Consider the following 15,335-nt stretch of genomic DNA (forward strand, 5'->3'; position numbering starts at 1 on the left):
AAAAGTCTGTCCATCAGCTCAGGCTCAACCCACTACATCACCTTCTGGGCTTAACTCTCTTGCTGCTGCCGTGGGTTCTGCTGTCCAATCAGCATTCCCAGTTTTCTTTCGTCCTTCGGAGCTTTTTTCAAAACTCTCGATCCTGAGAGTTTAAGGAGCTGTGTTTGCACAAGGTTTGGGGTTCTTGTGGCTGTGTAAATGTGGCTGTGATGGAAAGTGTTGCTGTTCTTCTCTCCAAGCTAGCTTTTAGTTGGTATTTCTCTTTTCCATGATGTTGAGTTCCATAATAGGGGGATCTGGGGGAAAAAAAATCCATTTTTTAACTGGATTATGACTCTTAAGTAGAATTATCCCCAGGGAGTCACTGTTCTTAACTGGGAACCTTTGACAAATGAGGTGATTTTTTTAGGCTGAACAAGACAATGGACATCCTCTCCCCGCCTTTGCCAACCTCCACATCGAGATCCTGGACGAGAACAACCAGAAGCCTTATTTCACAAGGTCTACCTACGAGGGCTTCATCCTGGAATCCTCCCCAGTGGGAACAACTATCTCGGATAACCGGAACCTGACCTCCCCCCTGCAGGTCGTGGTGCTGGACAATGACGTGGAAGAGGTACAGTTTGTTCTTTCAGAGTGGTTGCAATTTTATTATTTTCAGGCTTCTTTATTTTTTTTGGTTTGTTTTTTTTTTTAATTGAGACAAACCTATTTAGATCAATAAATAGAAAAAAATTATCTTAATTTCATGATGATTTTCTGTTTGTTTTCATTCTGAGTGCAGATAGATTTGGAAGTGGATATTTTCTGATCTGGGTTTTGCTCACCTCTCTGGAAGTTTCTGTTCTGTTCAAGCTGGTGAATGCTCAGTGCACAGGGCAATCAAAATGCATTTTGTGACAGGGATGAGCCTGCCCCACACCACGGAAATGAGAGAGGGGAGCTCAAAGAGAAAGGAATTCCTGGTTTGAACCAAAAAGAAGAGGAATAGGAGGAATTGCAGGAGGCTGAAAGTTCATTGCATTCTTTGCTCTGCCAGATTTTGATAGAACATTACTCAGAATGGAAATCAGGCATCTCCAGAGGAGATGGAGTTACCAAGGAGTAACAGTTACTGTTACCAAGGAGTAACAGTACAACACCTCTAACGTTGCTTCTGTTCTCACCAAGGTCTTTATGGGCTTTTTAGCCAATACTTCTTTTCCCTCTAATTGCTGTTGTCCCTCCAATTGTCTCCATTGATATTTTTGGTTCCTTCAGCTACAGAAGGAAAGCTGAACTGCAAGCTTAAGTTTTGTAGGAATACTTATAGGATCTCTTGAGTAAAGTTCTTAACCTGAGAGTCTGAAAACAATCTGCTTTTTAAGGCTTCACTTCGGGCAAATCCATGTTTTTTAAGGAATTCAAGAGCCCATTGTCACTAAAACATCACAGCATGAGAGTGTTGTATTGTTTTAAATCCCAAATTCCTGCTGAGAATCTCTTTCCATTAAAGTTTCCCCCTCAGTTTATGGGCAATGATAGAAATCAGTGGTTGGAAGGCACATGGAAAAGGCTGTTGGATCTGGCTTTTGTAAAGGGTAAAAGGTAAGGAATGAGGACACAGGGTGGGAATCAGCAGGAATTAATGAGGATTGCTTGGGAAACACTCAGGTTCAGTTCTGTTTAAAGCAAAGCAGTTTCTTGGTTGATCATATTAATGGGATCTTGGGATGCCACTTTGGATAGTCAAGGTGGGCAGGGATCAGGTTTATAAATGTAACCCAGAGCTGGTGGCTGCCCCTGGATCCCTGGAAGTGTCCCAGGCCAGGTTGGATGGGACACTTCCAGGGAGGTGGAAGATGTCCCTGTGATACGAAGCCCAGAGTGGTCAGAGATGCCACCCAGCACTGCTGGCCACAGTTCCATTGCAGAGTAATTCAAAGCAATTCCCTTTAACAGAAGAAAATTCCATGTCCCAAATCAGACACTCAAATTTAGTGGCAGTTTTCTCTGCTGATGATTTTTTGGGACTCTTTCCCATTCCTGGGAGATGCTATCATTACACTCAAGGGATGCCAGAGAGACTTGGGAATTCACAAGCTCCAGGGTTTTCAGGCTGAAGTTAATGGTGCTGCATTAACCCTTCCCTGGCACCTGCACAGCTCTGCCCACGAGGCGTCAAAGGCAGATTGGGCAATTCTCCATGGAACTCCATATTAGGTGATATCCAAGACAGAAAATTAGGATCACTTGGAACTGTTAAATCCTGAATTTGGGCTGACTCTGACTGACTCATGTAGAAAGTACCACACGTAATATTTACGCACTCAAAATACAAATATTTAATTTAGGGAATTTCTGCATGGAAGAGCAACCTGTTCTTTTAATTCCCTAGGTTTGTAAGAAAATCCTGGGATTCTCGTTCCCTGCCAAAAGTCCTTTCTGTTCCTCATTTGGTCAGTACAGGTTCAATACCTGGAGCTTTGAGGGGGTGCTCTGAGATTCATCACAGGCAGTTTGACCATTGGGCTCCACATTTTATTGTTGTCCATCAGCACATTCCCATGAATTCCTCCCAATATCTGGATCTGGGATAGGGCAGTTCATTAATAAACTTGTGTTTGCCTGCACTAAAAGTTCCAATAGAGCCATGGCCCAAGTGTTTGTTATTTTAATTGGAACACTGTTAATAAAAAAACCTCATCCAATCTGCAGCAGATTCTTAATTGGGAGCACGACCATGCCTTAAATGATCTGTATCAGAAATTGCTATAAAAACCAAATTTCTCTTTCTTGAGCTGCTTCAGGCAGCTTGTTAGAAGTTGTTACATATTTCTGTGGCTCAGTACAAACAGACCTGAAATTTCATATCCACAGGAAGGATATTCCATGGATATGGCAGCTCAAGGGCCCAAATGCTTCTCCTAGTGAGCTTAAGGTTGTTTCACCTCATGTTTTAATTTTCACAGGATGATGATTAGCAGGAGTTTGGTGAAGTTACTGAAAATCTACTTCAGCCACACGACACAATGAGGCAGAGCCAAAAGTGAATTATTTTTGTTTGTTGTTGCAAAAGGGGAATATTTCAGTGTGGCAGAATGAGTAACTGCCAAAAATCTATTTTGGGGCTTTCTTCTTGTTGTGGAGTTCTGCTGTCACTGAGACAGATTAAGAAATTCAGGTGGAGTAGCATCTAAGTGAATGGAGAGGGGCTTTTTCCAAGGCTGTGTGGTGATACATTGGGGAATGGCTTCCCAGTGCCAGAGGGCAGGGCTGGATGGGATATTGGGAAGGAATTGTTCCCTGGCAGGGTGGGCAGGCCCTGGCACAGGGTGCCCAGAGCAGCTGGGGCTGCCCCTGGATCCCTGGCAGTGCCCAAGGCCAGGCTGGACATTGGGGCTGGGAGCAGCCTGGGACAGTGGAAGGTGTCCCTGCCCATGGCAGAGGTGGCACTGGATGGGCTTTGAGGTGCCTCCAACCCAAACCATTTTGGGATTCTCTGACACACAGAGATCTGCCTGCAGCCAGAGGGGATCAGCTTCATCCTTGGGTGGAAATTTTCCTGTTCCTTTGTCATCACCTGGCTCGTGCACAGTCCTTTCCAAAGCCATGGTGCAGGTGTGACACGGATGTGAGAGAACCAGATTGAAGTGCCTGTGTGTTCAGTCCATGTGCCAGAGATTCACAGAGTGCTTCTAACCTGCTGTGGGCAGGAGAATTCCCAGAATTCCAGGTGGGAGTACAGCAGTTGAACAGCGCTCCCACATAAAATGGCCAAACACTAGAACTGTTCTTCGTGGGGCTGGATGGGAGCTCAGGGTGGGATTGTCAGCACAGGTAACGCTCATTAACGTCTGCAGGTCTCCATCTCCTGGCTTCATTGTACCTCAGGAAATTCATGGATTTAGGAATATATTTAAATTTAAGGATTGCTGATGAGTCACTGAGATAAACCATCTCTGTGCTGGTGCATCCCAGTTCCCACTGGTGCCACTGGTTAATCATAATGAATTCTGCCTGCCAATTGAAAAATGAAAATGACTCCATGTCTTCAGGTAAACGCAGGAAGAGAGTGCTCACTTAACTGTGTGTCTGAAGGAAAGAAAAGAACAAAACCCACTCTAAATCGAAACCCTGTGGGAATTACAGCAGAGTCCTGCTCTAAACCTTGCAGAAATTAATTTATAGATGGGACATTGCAAACAGGCCTTGCACTAGAGCAGCACTGCCGAGCACTGATATCATTAAGTGCTCTGTTTAAATGGCATAAATTAAATTAAGCCACGCAGGTTCCTTAAGACCTGAGCAAACCAAAGCTGAGATGAGGAACTTAAACTGTGTGAGCTGAGAGCTCTTTACATACGGCTCTCCAAGCATTTTTCCTTCCTCTTTGGCTTCCACAGGAGAGAATTAATTTACCCAGTGGTTAGGGTTGGTGATAAAGCTGCACTGAGTGTCAGTCATGGACATGGGTTGGGTGGAAGGGACCTTAAAGCCCACCCAGTGCCGCCCCTGCCATGGGCAGGGACACCTTCCACTGTCCCAGGCTGTTCCAAGCCCCAATGTCCAACCTGGCCTTGGCATTCCTGGGTTCCTGACTCCATGATCCTTGTGGGTCCCTCCCAGCTCAGGGCATTCTGTGATTCTCTCATCTTTTTTTTCAGACAGCTTGTGGGAAATTTGAAAGAATTGTACTTAAGGATGTCTTGGCAGCAACTTAAGCAGACAGAGCAAGTAATGGCTAAAATAAGTTTTAAATGCAGCTACAAGTGCAGGTTATGGATTTTCAATAATACTTCCAGAGAAGGAAAAAGAATAGATTTTCAATTTTTTTTTTTAACCAGGAGAACTGAAGCATTTTAAATACCAAAGTGTTTTTCTCTGATATTTTCCTGATTGCTTTTATCACTCTCAGTTGTTGTTTGAAGTCGTTTTGCAGTCAATGCTCTCTTAAGGAGACAGTTCTGCTGCCCCTGGGCAACAGTTGCTATAACTCAGGAAATATCCTTCCCCAAATGAAACAGATATTATAAATTAATATCATCATTAAAACAAACAGAAGGGCAAGGCAAAGCCAAAAGGCTGCTTCCCTCCCTTTAGGATTTCTAAAGATAGGGGGTTACATTTTTTGGATCTTTACACTTAAGGAAAACCAAAAATATGAACACTGAATTGCTCCTGTAGCACTGTGTGTCTTCCTTGATTATTTTAGGATGAATGTCTCATTCTGCCTTCTGAAGCTCCCAGGGAACAATTCCTTCCCAATATCCCATCCAGCCCTGCCCTCTGGCACTGGGAAGCCATTCCCTGTGTTCTGTCCCTCCATGCCTTGTCCCAAGTCCCTGTCCTGGAGCCCCTTTAGGCCCTGCAAGGGGCTCTGAGCTCTCCCTGGAGCCTTCTCTTCTCCAGGTGAGCACCCCCAGCTCTCCCAGGCTGGCTCCAGAGGGACTCCAGCCTTTGGAGCAGCTCCATGGCCTCCTCCAGACTCATTCCAACAGATCCATGTATTTCTTGTGTGGAGACAGAATCTCCCCTGCTTTACCTCTGTGAGGCTCTGGATCTCAGATTTTCCAGCTGAAACTGGGAAAGATTTTCTTCTTTCCCCTAGAAATGAGGAGGGCAGATGCTGGAAGCATCTCTCCAACAAAAACTCTCCTCCGTGGGCGTTTCAGAGCTGATCATCCTCCGCTTGAAAAATGTTGGAAAACTCAGCTGTGTCATCCAAGTGTCTTTGTTATCACTGCAGCTTTTAGGGGATGGGCTGTGCTGGAAATCAGGAAGTCTGAGCAGTTTGGATACTCTTGGAGCTTGTTCTGGCCACCCTGGAGAACTTCCCAGCCAAATAGAGCCCATCCAAAAAACTTCTGGGATCATTGAAACACACACAGAATTCATGTCCTTGTCTGCTCATTCTTGGCAATATAGTAATTATCACCAGGAATTTTGGTTTCATCTCCATCAGTTTTAGAAAACTGTTTGCTTTGGGCAGAGTTGTAACCCCTGGTGGAATTTGAGGAGCAGCAGGAATGGAACATCCACATCCATGCAGGAACTTTGCCAGAGGTTTTCCAAGCAGAACGCTCTCGAGCCCAGGCTTGGTTCATTGAGCACAGCATTTTGTGGGTCTCCTTTTGTCAGGCTTTTTGTCTGTAACCATGAGTTCCCCAAATGTTCTGCTGTCCCTCAGTCCCAGGATTGTGTTTCCTCACTTGTGTCCGTTTTGTGTTTTCCTTTGCAGGTCCCACCAGGTGCCTTCCCCGTAGGTATTGGGTGTTATGTGTGCAAAACCCCTTGTTTTGGTTCAATTGTGGGATTTCTTCCTTCATTTCCCTCTTTCCTCCCTCGTTTCTCTCTGCCCTGATGGGGTTTGAGGCTGGGACTGTCCCTTGGTTTGTGAAGCCTGCAAAGAGCCCTTGAAACACATCGGGCCCAGTTTAGGTGATAAAGTCAGACCTTGTAATTGCTTAATGTTCATTAAATAGTCACAAGTCTTCAAAGGTATCCTGAGTATCACAAAAATGCTTTTTAAAATTAAGAAGTACCTCAGGTTTGAACTGTGTGCTTGAAATGCTCCTTGCAGGTTGCATGTGAACCCTTTTGTGTGGACTGTGATCATTTTCTACTTAAAATTCCATGCTAAACAATTTGCCAGAGACCCAGTAATGCCACCAGAAATCACAATGCTCAACTCCAGGCCCCAAAATAAAATAATTTTAAAAGTTATTGGAAATAGTGTTGGCAGTGTAGCTGGGGTTGTTTTCTCTCACGTGAAATGTTCAGTTAAGTCAAGCTGACTTTTCAGGCAGCAAAAAAATGGGATAATAATGTCTAGGATCCCTGTTAATAATGTCAAATATCCCTGCTAGTAATGTCCAAGCATAACAGTGCTTTTCCAGACGAAGGGAATAAATTGCTCTGTGTCTCTGACATGCCTGGGAGGTGCTAAAATAGGCATTGATTGCTGTAAAGGCAGTTTCCATTCCACACTAGGAGAACATTTCTAAGACAAGGATAGCAAAGGAATAGGACACATTACTCCAGGAGAGTTTGAAATCTCCATCATTGTTTTTTCTCAGGAATAAATTAGGAAAAAAGTGCTGTTTATTAGTGTTCAAAAGGACATGAAAGCAAGAACTGCAAAATTAACTGGGGCTTTTGTAAATTAAATTCTTAACTGACTTTATAATGTCTACAAAATGAACAATTATGGGCAATTACCTTCCCTAAGTCTTCCTGGAATGAAGAGGTTGCTGTTTGCATTGCTGGCTGTAAAATGAATTTTCATTTTCCTGGGAGCTGCAGTCTGCAGCAGAGCTTTAGGCACTGAGGAACCACTCGTGTGGAACACTTGGAAAATTCTTTCTCATGGCTTCCTGGAATGGTTTCTCATTTAAATAGTGGAATCTTTGCTTTTGGGGCTTTATTTGGGCTCACTAAAAGCACTTTCTGTTTGTCCTGGTGCAGGTCCCCCCTGGCTGGGGGCTGGGGACCTGTCCTGTGCTCCCAAGGGTTTTAATCCTCCAGGAATGGCACTGATGGAGTGAACCTTCCAGAAGAGCTTTGGATTCAGAAAGCGTTCAGAGAAGTAATGCTCCTTTGGGGATTATTTGCTGAATTCAGCCTTTCTCCTTTTGGGTTTGTTTGTGCAATTCAGCTGGTTCTCCCCATGTCCTCCTCTGTAGGGCCGGGATTTGTGGAATGACGTTGGGAAGAAGCTGGTAAAATCTTGGATTTTCTGTCATTCCTGGTACCACTCCTCTGGTTCCTCATCTCCACATTCCTGGGGGCAACTTAAAGCAGTTTTTATAGGACTTGTCTCCCAGCCTTTTGCATTTTCCTGGAATTTGCATTCCCCTCACAACACAAATGAGCTCTCTAACTCACGAGTGAGAGCAGGTTAAATTAACCAGATTATGCACAAGGACACAGAAAATTGTTGGAATACTCTGGGCAACAAAAGGTGATGTGGTTTGTTTGAAGACTTTTGTAAAGTCTGATCAGTTAAAAACACCTCAAAAGAGCTGGAGATCAGGAGTGACCCAAGTCCTCAGGAAGCCATGAGTAAATTTACAATGCCTTTTTCCCCTCTCTTTACCTTAAAATGTTATTTTCAGTTCATTTGGGATGTTTTCCCCCCATCAGCTGAGAGGTTCCTAATTCTGCATCAATACATTTGGATTCTTTCCAAGACCTAAAGAGACCCCCTGAGCTGCCTGTATTTTGTGTGGCATTCACCACCCGTCATTCTCGTTGTTCATTGCACCAACCCAGCTGTTTTATTGCTCTGTTAATCAAGTTCAGCTTTGTTTGGGTTTTAATATGAAGAGAAATGCTTGAATCTGGTTTCTTATATTAAGTTGTGTCTGGCTTAAAATTACCGTGTAACAGGAGGGAAAAAAGGCACTTATTTAAAACCAATACAGGTATTCGTTTACTATTGGGTTTTCTTACTCTAGTGGTTTTTTAATATGTTTTTCATCAAGAAGATTAGATTTTTAGGCCAGCAGTGAGGTTTTTTACCTTTTTTCTTTACAGTTTTGTAGATTTGTAGTCACAGCATTTGTGCTTATTTAGGTTTCAACTAAAAGGAGCACCTGTAGCGAGTAATTGGAGACTTAATGTACCTCTGAGTTTATAATAAAATGCTCTTTTTTTCATTTGATACTGTTGAAAGACCAAGGACCCGCAGCTGCATCTCTTCCTGAACGACTACACCACGTTTTTCACTGTGACTCAGAGTGGCATCACCCGCTACCTCACCCTGCTGCAGCCCGTGGACAGGGAGGTCCAGCAGCTCTACACCTTCTCCGTGAGTTCCATGCCCTTGGAAAACCCTCCAGGCACTGCTCGGAGCAAGTGGTGGGAAAGGATCAATTCCAGCATCCTTGGAAGCCATAAAATGGCCCAGAAGAAGGAGAGCAGTGAAGGACGAGTGGGTTAAGAGCAGCATTTTAGATGCCCCTACCAGTACCATCCTGGCCTCAGGATTGGCCTCTGCTCCTCATCCCATCCAGGATCTGCATCCTCCTTTTTATTCCTGGCCTTGCTTTTCTCGTTGCCTTTTTTCCCCTCATCCCTGAAACATGAGCCTTGTCTTGGGCTTTTTGCTTTATTTCTATCCCAAATAAAAAAAATTAGGCTGACAGCACAGCCAGAAGTGTTAAAGAAAAGAAAAAAGAGGAAAAAAATGCTGAAATGGATTTAATATTCCCTCAGGCTGTGAGTGAACCCCTTAACAGCCCTACAATGATTTGGAAGTGGGCTGTGGGCAAACCCAGCCCATCTGCAGGGGTTCCCAGTCTGTGCCTCCCTATTTTCTGTCCCTTTGCCATTGGAAAGGAGAGCTCAGATCTCCTCTGTGGAATAAGAAGAGCCCCCAGCTCTGTAATTCCCACTTCCAAATGTTGTCCAGGAGGTTTAACAGAGCTCCTGCGTGTGTTGATGCCCAGGTGAGACTCCATGGACTCAACAGCTCCTATCCCAGCCCTGTCCCTGGGAAATTCCAAGTTATTCCCTCTCACTTCTACAATGGAAAGGTTTGGATGAGTTGGCTTTGCTTTTGCCCTGAGTCTTGCACGTGCAGGCTCAAGCTCTGCTGAATCCCGATTTTGGGTTGTCAGGCTGTGTTTTCTCCTATTGGAACTGTATTTCTCTTGGAATTGCGTTGAGAACACACCATTAAAACACATTCCTGTCCTGCTTTTTTTGTCTCTCTCAAGATGACAGCTTCTGATGGAGTCCAGGAGAGTGTCCCAGTGACTGTCAACATCCTGGTGATTGATGCCAATGATAATACCCCAACCTTCTCCAACATTTCCTACAATGTCAAGATCTATACGGATATGAGGCCTGGGGAAGGCGTTATTAAGGTAATTTCAGGGCTTTTATTACCTCTGTTAACTCACTTTTGTTAGCAGTACATGGCTTTGTTCATCTAAATTGGAAATGCACTGAAACCAGCTAGAAATGAAGTTTGTGTATCTGCATCCACTTTGTTAATTAAATATCTATTAAAAAATTGTTGAGACTAAATGTCAGGCCTGTCTTATCTGTAGAGCTGCAGCTCAGCTGCTTCCTCTGAGCTTCCACAAAAACTTCTTATGTTGTCTGTTTGGGCATCAGCAAGGCCTTTGACACTGTCTCCCACAGCATACTCCTGGAAAAGCTGGCAGCCCACGGCTTGGACAAGAGCACTCTTCTCTGGGTCAGGAACTGGCTGCATGGCCAGGCCCAGAGAGGGGTGGTAAACGGTGCTGCACCCAGTTGGGGGCCAGTCACCGGTGGTGTCCCTCAGGGGTCTGTGCTGGGGCCAGTTCTGTTCAATATTTTACTGATGACATGGATGAGGGTATGGAGTCTACCTTCGGTAAATTTGCAGATGACACCAAGCTGGGGGCATGTGTCAATCTGCTGGAAGGTAGGAGGGCTCTGCAGAGAGACCTGGAACGGTTGGATGGATGGGCAGAGTCCAACAGGATGAAGTTTAACAAGTCCAAGCGCCGAGTCCTGCACTTTGGCCACAACAACCCCTGCAGTGCTACAGGCTGGGGACAGAGTGGCTGGACAGTGGCCAGGCAGAAAGGGACCTGGGGGTGCTGGTCGACAGCCGACTGAACATGAGCCAGCAGTGTGCCCAGGTGGCCCAGAAGGCCAACGGCACCTGGCCTGGATCAGGAACAGTGTGGCCAGCAGGACCAGGGAAGTCACTCTTCCCCTGTACTCAGCACTGGTGAGGCCGCACCTCGAGTGCTGTGTCCATTTCTGGGCCCCTCAGCTCAGGAAGGACGTGGAGATGCCTGAACGCATCCAGAGGAGGGCAAGAGGGCTGGTGAAGGGCCTGGAACACAAGCCCTGTGAGGAACAACTGAGGGAGAAGGGGTTGTTTAGCCTGGAGAAAAAGAGGCTCAGGGGAGACCTTGTCACTCTCTACAACTGCCTGAAAGGAGGTTGTAGCCAGGTGGGGGTCAGGCTCTTTCTCCAGGCAGCAACTGACAGAACGAGAGGACACAGCCTAAGCTGTGCCAGGGGAAGTTTAGGTTGGATGTCAGGAAAAAGTTTTTTACTGAAAGAGTGATAAAGTTCTGGAATCATCTGCCTGGGGAGGTGGTGGAGTCACCGTCCCTGGATGTGTCTAAAAAAAGATTGGACGTGGCATTTGGTGCCATGGTTTAGTTGAGGTGGTGTTAGGGCATGGGCATGGGTGTTAGGGCATGCACAGGGTTGGACTCGGTGATCTTGGAGGTCTCTTCCAACCTGGTGATTCTGCGATTCTGTGATTCTCAGCTGAAAAATCTCAAAAAAAAATATTCTCCTTTATTAGCGGGACTTTGAGATAAAACATTTTAGGAGAAGAGGCAGGAAGTGGAATAGGACATAACTAGGGATGTTTTCCCACTCCAGAAAACCTGCTGGTTTGTACAAGTTTGTTTGTAGAGCAAATGAGCAATGGAAAATGGGTTGAACATGGACCCAAGAGAGAAGCAGTTTCAATTAAATTTTGCCAGCACTGATTTATGTTGTAGTGCAGGACTGGAGGTGAATCCTTGTGGCATTGAAATTAATGGAAAAAGGCTTTTTGGGGGCAATTCTTCCAAGATCTCAGCCCTGCTCTGAGTGCTGCCAATCCAGATGGATGAGAAGACAAGATGCCATTGGTGGCATTCCAGAGTGGTTGAAGGCAGTGGGAATATTGGGATAATCAATTTAATCTGCTGACCTAAGGATAAAAATGCCATTTTCTGAACCATAATCAGGAATTAATTTGAGGGTAGCAGTGATGAGGAGAGGGCTCAGTGCCCCTCCTGTCCCCTCCTGAGCTGTGCTTGTGCCTTTGCATCTTCAGCTCTTCCTTGGTGTTATTTTGTCCCCTTGTCAATTTGGGCTACAGGTGCTTAAAAACCATCCCATGGGAGAGCCACAGAGGCATTTCCAGCAAGATTTGGGGGAAAGAGAAAAGCTTGAAGCACAATTAAATTCCTTCAAGGCTGTGTGAAGACAAGACTCCAAATCCTGTTGTCCTGAAGGAGCCAGAGAGCGTGAGGCAGAAAATGTTGCTAAATGAGATTTCTTCTGGGTAAAAAGAATGTTTTCTACTCTGAGTTGGCCTTGAGGATGCTCTGAGCTGCCTGAGATGTGTTAATGATTCCTGGGATGAAGCAGAGCAGCTCCTGGGCTTGTCTGAAGCTGCTGAAGTGTTTCTGTGCTCGGAGGGAATGTGCTGCTCTCCAGCTCTCAAACATGTCCTGGTGTTGCAGCTGCTAACGTGTTCCTAGCCTGGAGGCATTCAAAGAGCAGGAGGACACATTTCTTGGGAAAACTGAGCCAGAGCAGGTTATTTGGGAAAGGAATAATGGGGAAATTGGACTGTAGGTTTCGGGGGTTCTGGGGGTCCAGTCGGGACGGCCGGACGTAGACGGTGACGGATGGAGACAAGAGATCTCTATAGGCAGGTCTTGGGACACAGCCGGTTTATTGTAAAGGGCGTGGGTATTGGGGCACTGCTCAGAGCTGGTAGACTCAGCTCTGAGCAGGCCCAAGAGAGCAAGAGAGTGAACGGGTGAGAGAGAGAGAGAGAGAGAGTAGGAGCAAGAGTAGAAGTGGAAGAGAGGAATGAATAGAAGAGAGAATGAATAGAAGTGAGAATGAGAATGAGAATGAGAATGAGAATTCCTGAAGTCCTGGTTACAATACAATAAATCATCTTCTGCACTGAATATTCTAATTGTCACTAACCAATCTAATACAAGATACAAATCCTATAGCATTTACATACAGCCTATAAGAGTTCTTATATTACCATAGAGTGTTACATCTTAACTTCTAAAAACTACTCTTTGGACCCCTTCTGCTGAGCTAGTAGGGTCTGCTCTGACCCTTGGACCTGTTTGCAACCAGAGGGTATTGTTCCATCAAGAGGGGATTACTTCAGTCGGCCATACCATTGTTTTCCAGTTGTTCAGTAACTAAGACCTGGTATTTCAAAAGTGGCTTTCATTTCGATGTTGCCTGTAGTTTTCATATTCCCAAAATCTTCTGTCAGGCAATCATATTTCCAAGGCTTTCCTGTTTCATCTTCCCCAACATCTCCCCCTTTTCGATGGACAATTAAGATATTAGACATAGTCTTACTCGTCATTTTTTGCACACACTGAAGTATACAAGGTACTGCTACTAAAACTATAATTATTACTACTAGAATAATCAAGCCTATTTTACAGAGTTCCCTTAGCCAGGGTGCAAAGCTCCAACCATCAAACAAACTGTCTAGCCAAGACGAGTTATCTGTTGTAATTTGGTTAGCTAGGTCCCTTAGGTTTTGTAACTGTTTGTGAATGGAAACAGAATGATCGGATAAGTTCATACAGCATAATCCTTCAAAATCTTCACAGCCATGCCCATGTGCTAATAAAAGATAATCAATGGCAGCTCTATTTTGTAAAGTGGCATGTCTGACTGCCTCTTCATCAGTTAACAAATCACTGATCATAGTAGAGGTGGCATTTACCTCCTTGCTGAGCCAACATCCCAACTTGTTTAACTGTTTTAGTGCAATTGAGGAACTTAACTGAGGAAGAAAAATGCTCGCAACAATTGATTTTTCAGAGTTCCAAGGATGAAAGTCACTATCACAGTCGCTCTCATACTGATGTCCCCAGGAAGATCTAATCTTTCTGTTTTTCTTTTTGATTACTTCTTTGACACTGGGAGCAATAATTGTAAGTTGTCCCAGAGCACAAGGGCCACCATCTATTTTTGAAGGTATACCTTGCCAGGCTCTGTCTCCACAGATGAGCCAAATTCCTCTAGGGAATCGAATAGGAAGTTTGTTAAAACGATCTGCATGAGGTTCGTCATATATAAGAAGCTTAGCTTGGTTGCACCAAGAAGTTACATTGCTATAAGCTGGGTGATATGGGGTAACATTTAAATGAGGACCGTTTTCTCCTAGAAAGTGAAAGAAATAGCAGGTATCCATAGTTAACGAGCCTAGGATTTCTAGCTCTTGAAGGTCAGATTTATCAATTTTAGAGTTATCAATATAAGTTTGGTGTTTATGGCTGGTAGTTGGAGAAATGTGATGATTATCACATGGCTAATACTTATCAAGAATAACATTACCAAAACCTTCTGGAAAAGGCATTCCAACTAAACAGGTTGAAAAAGGTTTGTCAGGGCTTGTGTCAGATAGACAGATGGTATCGGAGCCTGCAGATTTGGCTAAAGCAACCCAGACATTTGTCTTTGGTTGATTTACAGGTAAAGCTTCATTATAAAAACAAAAACAAAAGGTTAAAAGCAACATGCATCTACACAAATAATGCTAAAACTCCATTCTTTTCTCGAGCTGTTTCTGGCAGACAATCTTCTCTCAGTGTTTCTGCCTAGTTCACATTTCAGTGCCAGCTTCTCGGCTTCCACTCGCGGGGTCACTGCCTGAAGTGGAACAGACAGTGGGCTTTGATGCGTGGTACAGCTTCATGTTCTTTGCTGGAATCCACTTGGTTCCTTCACCTGTGGAGAGACATGCAAATCCCTTTCCCCACATTATAAGATCATAAGGTCTTTCTATTTTTCCTGATGCTAAATTCTTAATTAAAACTGGAGGGTGCTCTTTCAGTTTTGCTTTTTTGTTGTTTAGGAAATGTCTATAGATGGGGGGTTCAGGCTCTTCTGCAGAGCTGTTCAAGAAATTAAAAACATACAAGGCTTTATTCAACCTTCTTTGAGGTGTAGCCTGGGCTTTTCCCCTTTTCTGTTGATTTAAAATGCGTTTTAAAGTTTGATGTGTTCCTTTTAGGGTACTTTTTGGCAGTTGTTTAAGATACGGTGAGCAAATGCCACTGTATCTTACAGCACTTTTTAGTTCTTTAATTTGGAGAGTGGAGATGGGAGCCCACATTTTAGGACTGTCAGGCTGTTGGCTAGCTATCACAGGCTTAGTTAATAGACTAAGACTTTCATCTTTATAGATTTGGGGTCTTATTTCATGGCAATCTGTTAATTTAGAATAATCTGAGCACTTTGGAGGATTTTTTGATTCAGAAGGTAGCGCTGACAAACTTTCAGAACTCGTTTTCTCTTTCTGGGTTGCAAGATCCCCGCCGCTTGCCGGCGGGACTCTGGGGCTTATTGCAAACAAATCTGGCTGCTTTTCAGAGTTTACTTGTGTTAGATTCAAAGCATCAGCTCCGGCAGAGGGGCTCTCCGTCTCCCCTGCCACTGGAGCTGCATTATTGCTCTCGGTTCCCCCCTTGCTCGCGGCTTCTGAGGCAAGGCTGCGCTGCGCGGAGGGATACAGCTGTACGGTGTCGGGGGACCCCGGCGGAGGCGGCTGCGGCGCAGGGATGGGACCC

At 44.7% G+C, this 15,335-nt stretch overlaps 1 protein-coding gene across 13 annotated transcripts in view; it reads left to right on the forward strand.

The window, feature by feature from the left end:
* Positions 1 to 15,335, forward strand: part of PCDH15 (protocadherin related 15) — a 711,356-nt gene that overhangs the window by 545,977 nt on the left and 150,044 nt on the right. For all 13 annotated transcript variants that reach the window (XM_048310467.1, XM_048310468.1, XM_048310469.1 and 10 more), the window contains 3 exons: positions 410 to 616; positions 8,657 to 8,791; positions 9,702 to 9,851. In XM_048310467.1, coding sequence (XP_048166424.1) covers positions 410 to 616; positions 8,657 to 8,791; positions 9,702 to 9,851 — 492 coding nt within the window. The remainder of the gene's footprint in view (positions 1 to 409; positions 617 to 8,656; positions 8,792 to 9,701; positions 9,852 to 15,335) is intronic.

Source organism: Corvus hawaiiensis, chromosome 8 (genome assembly GCF_020740725.1).
Source record: "Corvus hawaiiensis isolate bCorHaw1 chromosome 8, bCorHaw1.pri.cur, whole genome shotgun sequence".
In the NCBI taxonomy this organism is placed as follows: domain Eukaryota; kingdom Metazoa; phylum Chordata; class Aves; order Passeriformes; family Corvidae; genus Corvus; species Corvus hawaiiensis.